Source organism: Periplaneta americana, unplaced genomic scaffold, assembly GCF_040183065.1.
Source record: "Periplaneta americana isolate PAMFEO1 unplaced genomic scaffold, P.americana_PAMFEO1_priV1 scaffold_21, whole genome shotgun sequence".
Classification (NCBI taxonomy): domain Eukaryota; kingdom Metazoa; phylum Arthropoda; class Insecta; order Blattodea; family Blattidae; genus Periplaneta; species Periplaneta americana.
This window is the reverse complement of record NW_027185502.1, coordinates 563284-579250: the sequence shown is the minus strand read 5'-3', so window position 1 is coordinate 579250 and position 15967 is coordinate 563284. Positions and strand designations below refer to the sequence as shown.

The following is a 15967-nucleotide window of genomic DNA, read 5'->3' as shown; positions in this document are numbered from 1 at the left end:
GTTGTGTAACAATAGAAGTGAACTATAAACGATGTGAATCGTTCAGCGACGACTTCTTACAAATAACCAAAATAAGAAATCATCCATTAAAATATACTTATTATAAAAATTACTTACCTGATGAAGTCAGATCACCATAATTGGGTTGATAATCTTTGTCAGCATCACTGTTATCTTCAAACATGTTATGAATGGACTTCAGGTCTAACTCTTCATATGCCATGTTTGTTTGTTGCTTAGGCAACTATGTCGCACAACTTGCGTCTAGAGCCTAACCTATTCAAAAGCTTTCACTTGAGTAAATAGTTAGAATTTCACTCGCCAGGTGGCAGTGGTGTTACAGTTTTCGTATTAATAGAATCTTTTGACACTAGATGGCGGCAACACTAAAGCCGAAAAATAGAGATGTGTATTGTTTTATTAAGTCTTGCTGCTTTACACTCTATTCCCTGAGGAACATTCAGTAAATATGTTAAAGGTTAAAAAATATTTGGCAAAAAATATTAATTTACAAGCTGTCCGACAGGGAATATGATCATTGTAGGTCTACTAATCAAAACCAAGTAACTGCAAATGGAAAGAAAAACCATAATTCTGATGACAAAATGTAGGCCTATTCTGATTTCCTGAAATATAATGATTTAACATAATATACCATTTTATGAGGTCAAACATTTGTTTGAAAATGTCGATTCCTCAACATATTCTCAAATACTTCAAAACAAAATCTCATCTAGCTCTGATAGAAATTAAAAATCAGAAGAATTCAACACACGGCAGTGATACCAAGCCGAAAAGTTATGTTTCCAATAATGTACGATGCAATATGGTCTCATAGCAACACTTCATTGGAGAGGAACAATATTTCAAGATATAATTCTCATAAATTAGATTCCACTTGTGTAGATCCCATTATGTAAAATTTATCCTCCAACAATTTGATGAATTCTGGAAAAAAAAGCTAATGAACAATTTTCTAAAACAAAAAATAGAACAATTAAAGGATATAATTAGCCACCTACCCATTATCTCCTGGCTTAGTTGCTTCATAGGTGGTGCCTTGTCGGTATCACTTGTGACCTGTCTTCAGACAGTTAACTAAACAACAAGAAAACAAGGGATCAAGATGTAAAAACCAGGGATATAATATGCCTTTACTGAAATCAGACATTTTCCCTAGGACTGGTATTTAATTTTAATATTAGGATAAATTACTATCTTGGAAATTTCAAGCTCATAGGGAACTTGCACTCTAAATATCATGCAGTCGAATACAGGGGCGTTTTAAATGAAAATAATACTAATTGATCTTATTTCTCATTACGAATGTCATAACAATAGAAACTTGTTAAAACTAGGGTTGCCATAATGAAGAAACAAAGAAACCAGTACATGATTCACATGTCAATTTGATCGACAGGAAAAAACGTAGGAATTTATAAGAAACTTATAATTTATTTTTCAAATTAATATCACTTGTTTACTTAATGTGGATGAGACTGGCCACTTCAGTAATACATTTTACCTTATCTAGCACATTATTTGGCATGCAATTTACATTATTACCATTTATTTTAGCACCACACCATTCATGTCTGTATATCACCATCACAGAACCTCTCATACTTCTCAGAACTGTGAAGAGAAGGAAGGATGAGTTTGTGAAGCTAACTGCAATTTACATTTACCATATTATACTCTATCTGCAGATGTGTTTACTAACTTAAGTGATACCGTAATTTGTTTCTTTCTTGTATCCACTGACTATTCATCAAAGAAAATGATCTTTGAACGTTGGTATTATATCCACATAGAGAGAAATAACAATTCTACCATTTGCAGCTGTTCTAAGTACTGCACCACGGAAATACAACTGCGACAAAAATTTATCGAGATTTCGTGTGAAATCATATTTTTAGAAATTTCCTCTTTGTTGTGCAGTAGGAAAAAATTAAATTTTATCACCTAGTCAGACAGAAGGCTCTTACTGAGTTCGTAAGACGTATTATCTTGCACCCATTTGAGTATCATTTGAACACTATCTTACAAATTACTGCATTTTTCCAGATTTCTGTCCGACTTCATTCAAAATCGTGGACATCAGTCTTTTCTCCCTACACTATAAAGCCATGGACTGTCTGCGGCATATGGCAGCCCTTTGTTACAACCCAATTCCAATTAAATTTAATGCATTTTCTCAATTCTCTTCATCAGATAAATCAGATCATTTTGAAGGGATATGTGTTTACATTCACAAAAATATACAAGTAAGCTCTTGAAGGATGTTTAATTTACATTCAAACAATATAATTTATTGCAAACAATAAATGCATAATATTCTAAATTGCAAAACTTTAATTAATAATATAATTTGTTTATATCTACATTTTATACAGTTATATTACTGAATCATCAATCAATGCAGAGAACTTAAATTATACAACGAGAAAGTGAACTGGGCATCAGCAGAAATATTTAAATGTTCCTTATTAATGTTGGAATATGTCTTGAAATGTTTGTGAGATGCCACAGAAACTAGTGAAATGCCATAAGTACGCCTCAAAATTGATGTTTCTATTTCGATAAATAAGATAAATTGATGAAATGAAGAAACTGCTGTAATGGAATTGAAAACTGGCAAAGCTATAGGCAGTTTTACAGGTTTTCCCGATTGCAGGGTCATGGGGATTGTGTCAGTCTTCAGTCTGGGCATTGCACACAAGTATCTTTGTGGCTACTCCGTGCCGAAGGTGAGTGTAAGCTCACGTCTATCACTTGTGTTGTGGGGGAAAGGCGTCATAAGACACAGCTTCTCTCTGGTGCTGACCAGCCTGTACAGCTACCACAATGCCCCTGATGTATGGGACGATCCCCAGCCAGAGTGAGGATTTTGATTACTTAAGAAATGATCTATAAAAGACCCAAAAAGGGAACAACTGGATAATACCCACGGCAGAGCAATGTCGATAGTCGACATTACTCGCTGGCCACTAGTCACCAGGCCATACCGAGCCGTGCCAAACAAAACACAATCAAAATGGTGGTAGTAAAATTCGCGATTATATTCTTAAATAATTCACTGCATTAGTCAAGTGCAAGACTTCTGGCTTCTGTTGCATTCAAACAATTATAAAATACGATAATTTGGTCCAGGGAGCATCCGTTTTTGATGCAAAGATAATTTGTTTGGCTTGTTTCTTAAATAAAATTACGAAATGGCGTTCCTGTGCTTAACATTTAATAAAAAAAGAAATATAGCAAAACTGTTTTGTCTCGAGACTCTCATCTAAGTCACGTAATAGGTCAAGTAATCTACTTCAATATATTTGCGCAAATATATCTTGTAGCTAACAGTGGTGCTATCTCTCAGTAATGTTCAGAACGAAGGAGGTAGAGAGAGAAAAGAAACAAATTTCTCCCTCCAACGATGCCACACACCAATGTCGTGTTCTTATGTTGGCAAGATTGTGTATTTACTTAAATTTGGTGCTAAACATAACGGCACGGTTCAAAGATACCGTGGGAATTCTCCACTTTAGCGCCAAAATGTTATACTATAATGACTAGAACCCGGAATTTTAGGTGCTAAAAGTTAATATTGTTCCTCGCTATAGTTTAATATAAAAGCCATGCCTCCACTTCATTGAAATGCTATTCTTGTCATTCAGTATTTTCCCTTCGGTACTGCTAAAGGTCTCTAATCCTCTTAACCACCACTTACAAACTAGCGCACGATTTACAAGATCATTGCCATACCTCTACTTCATTGAGATGCCATTCTTGTCATTCAGTATTTTCCCTTCGGTACTGCTAAAGGTCTCTAATCCTCTTAACTACCACTTACAAACTAGCATACGATTTACAAGATCATTGCCATACCTCCACTTCATTGAGATGCCATTCTTGCCATTCAGTATTTTCCCTTTGGTATCGTTAAAGGTCTTTAATCCTCTAAACCCCACTTACAAATTAGCACACAGTTTACAAGATCCATTGCTCAGTCCTTCTTCTGACTCTGTTGTCTATTATTACATATCAGACTCTTGTGAACTAAGCTTAAAACTTTCCTCACGGGCACTAGGCCTACTTCTATTCATCTACACTCAGTGACATTAACTTTTAGCACATAAAATTCTGGGCTCTAATAATGACCTAAAATGCTGAAAAAACAGACCTAAAAACAAACAGTCCTATACATAAGTAGTCAAAATACAACCTTAAATTAACAGCTCTTCAGACTGTCTACTATGGTATTCCCATATAAAAGTATAAAAATTTCCCACACGAACAAAAATTTTCCCACAACCTACAGTGTGAGCTATAATAAAATAATTAATTAGGTCATAATTAAATGTTCAGCTACAATAAAAGAGAAGGGTGGATGTACCAACCACCAAATCTCCTCCACATCTAGCATAGTGTATCCCAATAGCGGAAACTAAAATGGATGCTGGTGACTTCAAAGGTGCTCTAGTTCAATTCTTTTATTTGGAAGCAAAGAGTACAACTTAGCTGAGAGCTTCATGTGCTATTCTATTCTCTTCTTCCTTTTGACATGACTATCGAAAAAATACTTCGAAGTTCTGCATTTGAATGAGGTAGTGTCAGTACTAATTTTGCGAGTTTTCCTATATAGGGAAATTTTACTTCGTCATTGAAGACTAGCTTAAATTACTAAAAAAAAATTACACGACTACTATGAAGTAGCCAATGTGTGTTATCACCATTTAATTTGAGAAAAATTCGTTCCAGCACAGGGAATCGAACCCAGGACCTCTCAGCTCTACCCGCTGAGTGCTCTTTCCAACTGAGCTATGCTGGGACACGATCCACGGTGCCGGCCGAACTCCTCTCATAATGTTTTACAGCCTTACTACCTGCACTTTAGACAATGTAAGTCATACATGCAGGAGCGCATATTTAAATGACTTTATGGCCATATTCAACATCAGTTTGTGAAAACTGCTAACAGTTAATAGCTATATCACATATTCATTATATATGAGGTCTCGCCTACCTCATCCTGACATTGTATACACACGCCCAGGAAAGATTCAACTGTTACATGGGAAAATGCCAAAAAGGTGACACTACAAAAACATTACATTACAATGTTTTTGAAAGAGGCTTATGCTATCTTTCGAGAGGAACAGTTCAGGCTTTTCAAAGTTTTGCAGTTTGAAACTCAAAAATGTCCTCTTATTGAAGGATATACCATGTGATCAATGCAGATGTAATTTACATGAACACTTCATTTTTAAATTGAAAGCACTAAAAATAATTTATTCTGAAGAATTCTGGAAATTTACGCTAAGTAATGTTTCATTAAATTCTGCATGTTGATAGAACTCTTGCTGGAAGGTCTGGGGAAAAAGATTCAGAGGCAGACTGACTTTGTTCTTGAAGGAAGGCTTTGTTGATGAACTTCGAGATATTGTAATTAACTATTTTCCAGAAATGATGTGACATGTCAATCTGAAGAGAATTCAAACCATGGTATTTGAAAATGACAAACTGGATTATAATATTTGTATATTACAGGTGGACTTCTCAGTGTGATTCAGTTGTGAATACCAGGATGAAATACAAAGTGCTTTATGCATAGGCAGAGTTATGGGAGAGGGGGAAATGGGGGGCGGGGCACTGCCCCCCCAAACTTGTCTGAACTCTTTTTTTTTCCGGTTAACGTTAGAAATTATTGAATTCAAAAGATCTAAATTTAGATCTTATTTGCTTTTGTTTGTGATTAAGTTTCTGTGCTTAAATTGACGAATTAATGTCTTCAGATCGTGTGCCTGCACTATAATTTTATTTTAAATTTCTGAATGTATAAGAATTTCTATAGGCCTACCTCATTTGAGGAATGTTTCTTTTGTAACTGCCTGTGTTACAAGTCTGCAGGTGTTCAGACCGCTACTTGGAGATGATGAATAACATACTGCACAACAATGCAGAAAAAAGAAAAGTGATCCCGGTATAATGTTTAAACTTAAATACGAGATTAAATAAAATAATTAGAGTTTACATTTCATATGATATCTTCAGGAAGGTAAGCTTCATATAAGGAAGTTTCTGTTAGCACTGTTACGTAGTTTTATTGATGCATGCATGTGTTTCTGTATGATAGAGAAAAAGAGGGAGATTGTTTTAAGTTATGCCCTGTTAGACCTATAATATGTAGTAGACCTACAGTTCAAGCTCTATACAACTCGGTCCGAACTATCACAGATATGGATGTAACACTGTAAGAAACATGTCCTCCCAAAAATACTTTTATTAAATTATCATATACTGATGTCTGATCAGAAAGAGAAAAAGGAATTGGTTGGGTCACTGGTTGAGAAGAAACTGCCTACTGATTTTTTTGTCCTACAGAATAACCATTAATAACCAATAATATCCATTAATAACCATTGCCTACTGAAGAATGCACTGGAAGGAATCGTGAACGGGAGAAGAGTTAGGGACAGAAGAAGATATGAGATGATAGACGATATTAAGATATGTGGATCATAGGCAGAAGTTAAGAGGAAGGCAGGAAATAGGAAAGATTGGAGAATGCTGGGTTTGCAGTGAAAGACCTGACCATCAGCAGAACACTTATGTACCACAGTCAAGCTGTAACAGGGGGAGGAAGTAAATGATGTCCCCCACAACCCCATTATATGGGAATTCTGTGGTTTTACTTTGTCCCAGCCAAGGAAAAGGTTCTCTCTCCGCCTATGGCTTTATGGTCTAGGAGAAGAATCCTTTTGTTTACAGCTGCTACATTTTTCATGGATAAATGCAAGATGTTTCAAGTCTGTTTTATTTTTATTTATCAGAGCTTCCTCAAATTAGAGGCTGCCATTAGACAAAGCATACAATACAATACAATAGAAGATGAGAGCTGAAAGAGTAAGAAAAAAGGCAAACAAATACACAAACAATGGCAGTTTACAGAAGAAAAAAAAAATTCAAGTAAAGAATCAATGAAAGCTAAGAAGGAAAAAGAAAAATGATAATGGTGCGTCAATTTTTTTTCCATACACTGAATTAGAGTCCATATACGTGGTTCCGTAAAAGTTTGACTGACTCTTTAATTATGAGGAGGGCCAGTTCGTTCAGAAACGATTTGTGCAGTCCTAGGGTCTTACAGAATTGAGAACAGAAGTTGGGTATCGTTCCTCTTGCTCCAAACATCAATCCCATAACACTGATATCGTGAAGTTGGTATTTATCTTTATAATACGGGATGGTTGGAACGTAGATTGCTCGTTTCTCCTCATGTATGTCTTTGGGCTGTCCTTTGTATGTTTCAAACCTGATGGTGGAGTCGATTATCATACCCTGAGACAGGGATTCGCTAATGGCGATTATGTCAATTCGTCTGTTACTGCCATTGTCGGCGGTTCCGTGGACTTCTTCATAGACGGTGTATTTTAGTTTTCTAAGGGGATCGGCCAATTTAGTTCTAATTGCATGGTGCCTATTTATATACAATGTTTCGCCATAAGGGCAGGCTCCCAGGACATGTCCAAGGGTTTCTATCTCACTGAGGCATCGCCTGCAGTGGCTGTCCTGAGACCTACCGGGTATGGCTCTTACAGCGCTTACGTTGGCAGTCATCTTGATAGCCTCCTTCCATTCACCGCTAGTCATTCCATCGGGCTTAGTTATCCATTTGTTAGAGGGAGTGAATTCACTGTACAGAATAACGCCTTTTCCCTTTTGAGGTAAGTTGCACCATGCGTTGTACTCTCACTGGCGTAATTCGGTCCTAATTTTTCTGATGTTTATTACTCCACTCGTAGAAGTTAGGTGTTCAGTTTCATTGATTTGAAGGTTGTTCAAACAGGTTGTTCCTCCGTTAGACATCTAGTGTTGTTTATGTACATATTATTACACATATTCAACTTCATGCAAGAGTTGACGTGTTGCAAGTAGGTTTCCCAACGTGCGCAGAAAATACCTAAGCCTTTAAATTTTTTGTTGGAATACAACATATTGTCTGGAATATCTCTAGGAAGTTGTAGGATGTCCTTAATTGAGCTTTTAATAAGAAGATCTACATCTTTGAGGAACTTGACAGGTAATTTATCGGGAGGGGTTGTTTGAAAAGGGTATACAAGCTTCGGACAAATGAAGGAAGAAACCACGTTGTATTTTTGGTAAGGCTGGAGCAAGGGTGAGGTGGTCAGACGTTCTAACTTTGAATTTAAGTGTTTTAAAAGAAATAGCTTGATTCTTGAAAAGTGAATGAATATACAGTAAATAAAATGAAAACGTAACATATTTCAGAGTTGTCCTAGGTTACAAGCGTAAACAGATTGTAGCAATGTCTTCTTTTAATATTTAAAACACTATAACATAATGAAAAACACTCCTAATATTTTCAGGAAGCACTGACGCACTATTTCACCAATACACAAAATATCCATCAGAATCTTCGAAGAAGGAAGCGTTAAAATTGAACTAATTACAAGGATAAAGATATTATATTTGTCATGATCAACTTTGTAACAGAATATTTATGTTGGAAAGGGATTCACAACAGCCTGCTGAAGAAGCAATTTGGCGTGATGAACCAGCTTTTGAATTTAAGAATAAGTACATTGTTAGGTTGATGCAGTTCCTCTCTGATAACACAAGAAACAATTCAGTTGAAAATACTTCGTTACGTCTCACAGGAAAGATGTGATAGATGATGTGGGCAGTAATGTGAAACGCTTAGTGAGGCAAAAAATTATAAATAAAAGAAATTCCAACTTTGTGCAGTGTGCAAAATATTTTCCTGATTTGGCAACACAGCTATACCGTAAACTTGTATTTTCCACATTAATAAAGACGATATCAGAACTGAAATAGAAAAGGCAATCCATGGAACACAGTGGCCAAATTTTTAACATTGATAGTTTAGCTGAATTTTGATAGTAGTCTTACAAAAGCAATATGATGGTGGACTTCAAGTATCCCATACGTGACAATAACATCTTAATTAAGTAACCCGAGTAATAGGGCTTGCACTAAGAATCTAAATGCACTCTGAATCTCCTGAAGTGTCCTGCTAAGTCTCATAACAAGCCAAATTTTTTTGCAACTATTTTACTAGCTGTTAGAGCAGGGGCGGCTCTACAACAAGAACTGCAGAGCTGCAGAACCGCCATTTAAATGGACCTGAAAAAAAATAAAAATGTAAAACATGCTTTTATGTAATCTACTTCACTGTTTCATTTTTTTTTCCAATTCATTCTCCTACGATTCGAGATTTTACTGTCTGTAGGAGCCTTGACCTGCTCGAGAATTTTAGCTGTAGTGTACTTTTCAGATCTGTGATTGGCAGTTCCTGAAGCTCAACGTAGGGTAGTCGGCAGCAGAAAACTGGTTTTCTTCACCGTCCCATAAGACTGCATTAGAGCTGCAACCGAAGCAGCTCTCTCCGAATATACAAGAGAACCGCCAACACCCTCATCTCTTTATGACCTGCGTTAGAACACATAGGCTTCTGGACTACTGTATATCATTACAGTTCCAGTGTGTTATAGTACTGTGGGTGGTGTGATGTGATTAGTCAGTGTGCCTAAGGAAATATTTGATATTAAAAATGAATTAAATGAAAACCTAATCGACCAACCCTTTTCGAAATTAAAAGAGAAATTGCATGTTAACTCAAGAAATTAGGACGTCCTACACAAAGTTTAAATATTAAAATTTCTGGAAAAAGTCGAGGAAATCATGTAGCCTACTAGTCATTTTAATACCGAAATGTGTAATGGACACGATTGTTTTTTTGCTGCGCCCATGAAAACGCTTTCTCCCCCACCCGTGTATTCTGTTTAGAGGAGAAAATACATGGACAAACACCGGAGTGAAGGATTTAGTTAATTTGACTTAAAAAACTAGAAAAGCTTGTGGGGCACATCTCCACTACGTGACTAGTTGTACCAGGTGGGAGAGGTGTAGCGCACGGATGGTTGGAGTACAATTTCGGGTGCACAGTCAACTTCGAGAAGGGGCTGTAATTACACGCGTTACCCGATTTAGATGCAATAAACAGCATGCGTTTGCTAAATACACTACTTTTCATGCAGAACTGCCAACCTTTGTAACCGCGGGCCGCTACTGTGTTAGAGTAATTATTTCAAAATAAAATGTGCTTTTTTACCTTAAGAGACCTTTGCACAGCCTTTACAGAATACATTATTTTGCAGTACACTAGATAGTATGCGAACATCTATAACCTCATTGGTATCACTAACACTGTGTTCTTGTTTCAGAGTTTCATTTTAGAATCTTCAAGTTTCTTTCCTGATGCACAGCCACTTTTACAGATTCACTATGACCACATGCTAGAGGGTTGTAGGTTAGAATTCACATTACTAACAGTGTTCTTACGTTTACCAACATTTCTTCTCTTCTTAAATACGAAATGGCGTGCCCAAGCTTCACAATTAATTTAAATACTTTCAAACTACTTCTATAACCCATATTGTAAGAAAATATCACAAAATGCACATCTATAAACCAACTCAACTGTAACGTACAGCACGTGTATAACGTCACAACCATTGTAAACAAACCGTTGCTACGAAACAAAGCACAGGACGCTAAACCAGGTGTGCCAATACATATAAATTCCCTACAATGAAAAAATTTCGCATATAAGGCGCAAAATTTGAAACATAGTAGAATGCCAGACGAACAGGAGACACACCCACTTTAAATGTCGCTGTCCATTTAAACCGAAAAAAAAAAACCATACTTAGGAATCAGATACACACTTAAATCAAGGCTCATCTGAAAGATAAAGCTTCATAGATCAATAAAACAGGAAAAAAATGAAAAATTCAAGATTTTTTGGCTTTCTGGGTCCCTTAAGTTTTTGATCTGGTTTCAATAGTTTTGTTTTGACAAGGTTATTCAAGTCAGGTGTTATGCATTTTATTACTTTAGTTTTATCAAGTGAGATTTCATTATTAAACTATATCCCTAGATATTTAATATGTTCGTTTTTTGAGGTAATTGAAGCAATAATTGATCCTTCTAGAGTGGTGATTTTTCCTTTTCGTAAGACAATAGATTTACTTTTTAGAGGATTGAGATTTAATCCTCTTTCTGAAAGGCTGGTGTCGGTATGTTCTGTTCTTCTTATTGTCAAGTGACAGAATTTTGAGGTAAAATTGGACAATACTCATTTTGTACATTTATACTGCAAGAATGTGTAGTATGTATCTTACATTTTACATTGCATTAAACCACAAAATTGGCTTTGCACTGAATATTTTCGTACTGGTTTCATCATCTTTTTTTTATAGAAACAACAATCTCAACTTTATTACCCCATCTTGTGATAATATGTGTTGCATTGGTTGCATATAAGGAAAAAGTTGCTTGAGATCCTTCAATTTGGCTTCTGTGATTTTTCTTACTTTTGGATATAAAGTACTGGGCCCACCCCTCTCTTTCCAATGAAGGGCGACCTTTCTTTCACCACACTCTTTCAGACCTCAATGTTACCCACTTGTATTTTAATTTCATTATCATTGGTTGACTACTCTATATTCTATACGTAGACATTGAGTTTGTAACCATTCTTCTTCATATACAGTATGTGTATATACAACATCTTTCACCCAATCAGCAAGAGACACAAAACCATTTTTCTGCAGTCTTATAAAGACCCATAAATTCTTTCTTCTTTGTCTTTTGTAATATCTTCAATCAGTGCTAGTAAATTGTGATTTACATTTTTCATATGCAGTTTGCGAAGGAGGGATTATTTGATCAATTCCTTTCATAATAATTTTTTATCCAAAAATTTGTCATAGGTGCTCTAGTGGAATGATACGTCTTCTATTCTGTTGGCTTTAGTTGTAATTATTTTTGTATGTTTCCATTTTTTGACAATATTCCAACCTGAGTACTGTGTTAAACAGCTTAGTGATGTGGTATAGGTACTGTCTTACAGGACATTATTTTCAAAGCAAGATTATTTATTTTGTCAGATCCCAGAGCTTTGAACGATTTTAGAGTTTTAATTACCAGTATCTTCTTTTTTCTGACGGAGTAGTGTAAGGTAGGCCTATACTAATATTTTCTATGAAATAATTTATTCATTAATGTTCAATTCATGAATAGAGGGTTCTCTAAATAGTCCCTTAAGTACTTTCCAAGAGCTTCAGTTTTGTTCATAAGTTGACAGTAGATATTCCAATGAATTCTGAAGATATATTATTTTATAGTTGGTTTACTAAGATGTTTTGTGATACACCAAATATTACTAGAGGGTCCGGCATATCGAATATGAGCCTCAAATTTGTTTATTTTTATCTCATTTGTTTTCCCATAGTCTGTTTTTGAGATTACCATATAGCCTACATTTCTGTCAGCCTCTGATCTAGTTCTTTGCCATTATTTCTGGCTTTTGATTTTTGTAGGCATAAATACTTAATTCCTGGATTTGTTTAGAATGAATAGTCGTATCATTTTGTTGCTATTTTGACTGCAAATTTAATAGTTGATATATAAGTACATATCCATTGCGATATCCAAATCTTCAATTCACGTAGGATTTATAATTCCAGGAATGGAAATGACTTTGTAAGTTTTACAATCATTGTCAGCATCACTGTTAACTTTTATTGCTGCTGAGGCTGAAGAATAGTGCAAGATAAGAATAACAGGGTTATGATCAGAAGTTAGAGCTACTATTGATTCTGCATAAAGTAATATCATAACGTAACTATATGAATTACTGCAATATCCAATAAATCAGATCGATGACTGATGTATGGAAAACGTGTAGGTTGAGATATAATATTGCAATGATATTGAGTTGAATGATCAACAACTATTTCTTCACTGAAAGTTGTGATTGATGAATTCTAACTTATATTCTTGTCCCGTGCCGTGGCGTCACAGTCTAAGGCATCCTGCCTAGGACTCGCGTTACGGAATGCGCGCTGGTTCGAGTCCTCATGGGGGAAGAAATTTTCTCATGAAATTTCAGCCAGTGTATGGGACCGGTGCTCGCCCAGCATCGTGATGCACTTGGGGAGCTACGATAGGTAGCGAAATCCGGTTGCAAAACCAGCTATAACGGCTGGGGAATCATCGTGCTAACCACACGATACCTCCAATCTGGTTGGATGATCGTCCACCTCTGCTTCGGCATGTGGGCATGAGGCCAGCAGTCAGCTGGTCGGTCTAGGCCCTTCACGGGCTGTAGTGCCACGGATTTTTTTTTAACTTATATTCTTAGTATTAAAATCCCCAGCGTGCATATAGGCCTAAATATTTGAAAGAAAGCAAAGTAAATAGAGATATGATTTTAATGATGTCAAATTCGGGGAACAGTAAATGTTTCCAATTTGCAGATTTGTGTTCTTTATAGGAATTTCTATAAAGGAAGCTTCTAGATTGATGAATTAAGATGTTGGGAATGGCCTTTAATGAAATGAAGATTTCACTGCTATAGCAGTGGCACTCTGTGGTGTTCTTGGTCCGTCATTTCGATATATAACATAATTTCTTATTGTCAATCATCTAATTGCAGTAAGATGCATTTCATTTATGAGAGATATGTTAATACAGTTTCCTTCACGAAAATCTGTTAATATAAGCTTTTTCAAAAGTAAGAGGTAATTTTAATTGTTCATATTTCACTGAAGAACTGTCAAGTTATTCACATAGAATACTTCGCTGTATTACTATTAAACTACGTATTTTTTCCTTTCTTGACTAGTTTCGATGTGAATAATTTCACAGGGAGCATTACCTGAAAAACTAGACTGGCATAATACGAGGCATGTTCTTAAAGTAAGTTCCGTTTTCAATTATAGCCGTCGCATCGCTGCAATCGTTATTTTGTGCATGTGTGTTTTCTTCTTCAGTCCTCAGGCAAGCTGTGCATGCAGTTTCAGAGCTTCAGTCTGTGTGTGTGTGGTTAGTTGTGATCAATTGAAATGTTTAAAGTGATCAAGTACCCTGCCGACTATGAGATGCAATCTGTTATCCATTTCTTGAATGCGAGAAACATCAAACTAGCTGACATTCATCGTCAACTTTGTGAGGTGTATGGTGATGATTTAGTGATGGAATGGTCAGGAGATGGGTTAGGAAGTTCAACAAGGACCGCGTCTCTGAGCATGACGAGCAGCGTACCGGTCGGCCATCTTTAATCAATGATGATTTGGTGTGTGCTGTCGATGAAAAAATTCATGAGGACAGGAGGTTCACAATTTCTTTGCTTTCCATGAATTTTCCACAAATGTCGCGGAGTGTTCTCTACAAAATTGTGACAGATCGATTACAATATCGAAAATTGTGCTCACGATGAGTACCCAAGGTGCTCACCGAGGAACACAAAACCAAACGAGCTTCCAGTGCATTAAGCTTTCTCACAAGTTACAGTGAGCAAGATGATGAGTTTCTTGACCATATGGTGACTTGGGTGTCTCACATGACACCTGAATCGAAGCAGCAGTCCATGGAATGGAGGCACACTGCATTGCCAAGGAAAAAGAAATTCAAACACCATGTCAACACGCAAGATCATGTGCACTGTTTTTTGGGACAGAAAAGGAGTCCTACTCATCGAATTCTTGCCTTGGGGTGAAACCATTAATAGAGAAACCTATTGTCAGACCTTGAAGAAGCTCCATCGCGCAATTCAGAACAAGAGATGTGGGATGCTGACCGACGGAATTGTGTTGCTTCATGACAACGCTCGGCCACACACAGCTCATGAAACCCAAAATCTCATCTCGAAATTTGGCTGGGAACAAATTGACCATCCCCTCTACAGCCCGGATTTGGCTCCAAGTGACTTTCATCTCTTCCTGCACCTCAAGAAGTTCCTCGGTGGTCAACGTTTTGATGGCGACAATGAAGTGAAAACAGCAGTGTGGGAGTGGTTCGCATCGCAGGCGGGCGAATTCTACAATGAGGGGATAGAAAGACTTGTGCCATGACTTGATAAATGCCTCAATAATGGTGGAATTATGTTGAGAAGTAATTGAAGTGTGGGGAATACGATGCAACAAAAATGGTTTGTAAATATCTTCCCGTTTACTTATTACACCCTTTTGGAACTTACTTTAAGAACACGCCTCGTATATACGTTATTCTAGGTACGCTAACACAATTCTGAGTCACACAGAATTTGTGTGCACTCAATGTGGGTCTCTGGCATCTTGTCAGCCCTGTCGAGTTGTGTGCATATAAGGAGAAAAATTGAGATGGTGTCGGATGGAGTTCCTGGATAGCTCAGTTGGTAGAGCACTGGTACGTTCATCCAGAGGCTCCGGGATCGATATCCGGCCCTAGAACAATTTTTTCCTTGAAATTATTCAAGTCTGCGTCACAAGGAGCTTTGCCTGAAAAACTAGACTTTCATAGTTTCGATGTGATGTGCACTATCTTCTGAATTCTAGTGAGGTCTCGTGCAATCTTCTGGCTTTCTGTTATTCTTGGTGCGATATGTTCCAAATTAGTAGTGGGTGTATTCAGTATGTGAAGTGGGTATGGTTTTGTGTGTCTATAAATTTCGTATTGTTGTAGAGCAGAGCTGGGCATAACAATATTTCTTGGCTTTTCTTCTACTTAGGGATATACAAAATTAATATGGCAAACAGTTACACTGAACATGTAATATACTCATTATAAATACTCACTTACAAGTTAGATCGCCTATACTGTTTGGTCAGGATGAGTCTGTCTATATTAGGATGAATACTATTACTACATAAACGTAGAGCAGTTACGAGATGATAGGTTTTTAGACGTGTACAAGCAATATTTTTCATTGGATTCACTTTAGAAAAAAGAAATGTTCTCAGACATAAGGGGATTCAGAGATTGCCAGCATCTTAGTTGCGAAATTACGTAAATTAGGAGACCTGTTATTAGGTAATAATTCATACAATTCCTTGCTGGTTTTACCTGACATTTGAAAAAGGGGATTGTTCTCTATGACCGGCTTATATGA

The 15967-nt window shown here is 36.6% G+C and overlaps 1 protein-coding gene across 7 annotated transcripts in view; it reads right to left on the bottom strand.

The window, feature by feature from the left end:
- The window catches only part of LOC138693796 (vacuolar protein sorting-associated protein 52 homolog), a 58358-nt gene that overhangs the window by 15715 nt on the left and 26676 nt on the right, over window positions 1-15967 (bottom strand). For 2 of the 7 annotated variants that reach the window (XR_011330459.1, XR_011330454.1), the window contains exon 2: window positions 118-1098. Coding sequence is in view for 1 of the 7 variants with exons in the window: in XM_069817592.1 (XP_069673693.1) it covers window positions 10145-10213 (69 nt within the window). In the remaining 6 variants the exon portion in view is untranslated. Of the gene's footprint in view, window positions 1-117; window positions 8185-10144; window positions 10661-15967 lie in introns of those variants that run through there. The other 5 variants (XR_011330460.1, XR_011330455.1, XR_011330457.1 and 2 more) reach the window with 4 other exon arrangements.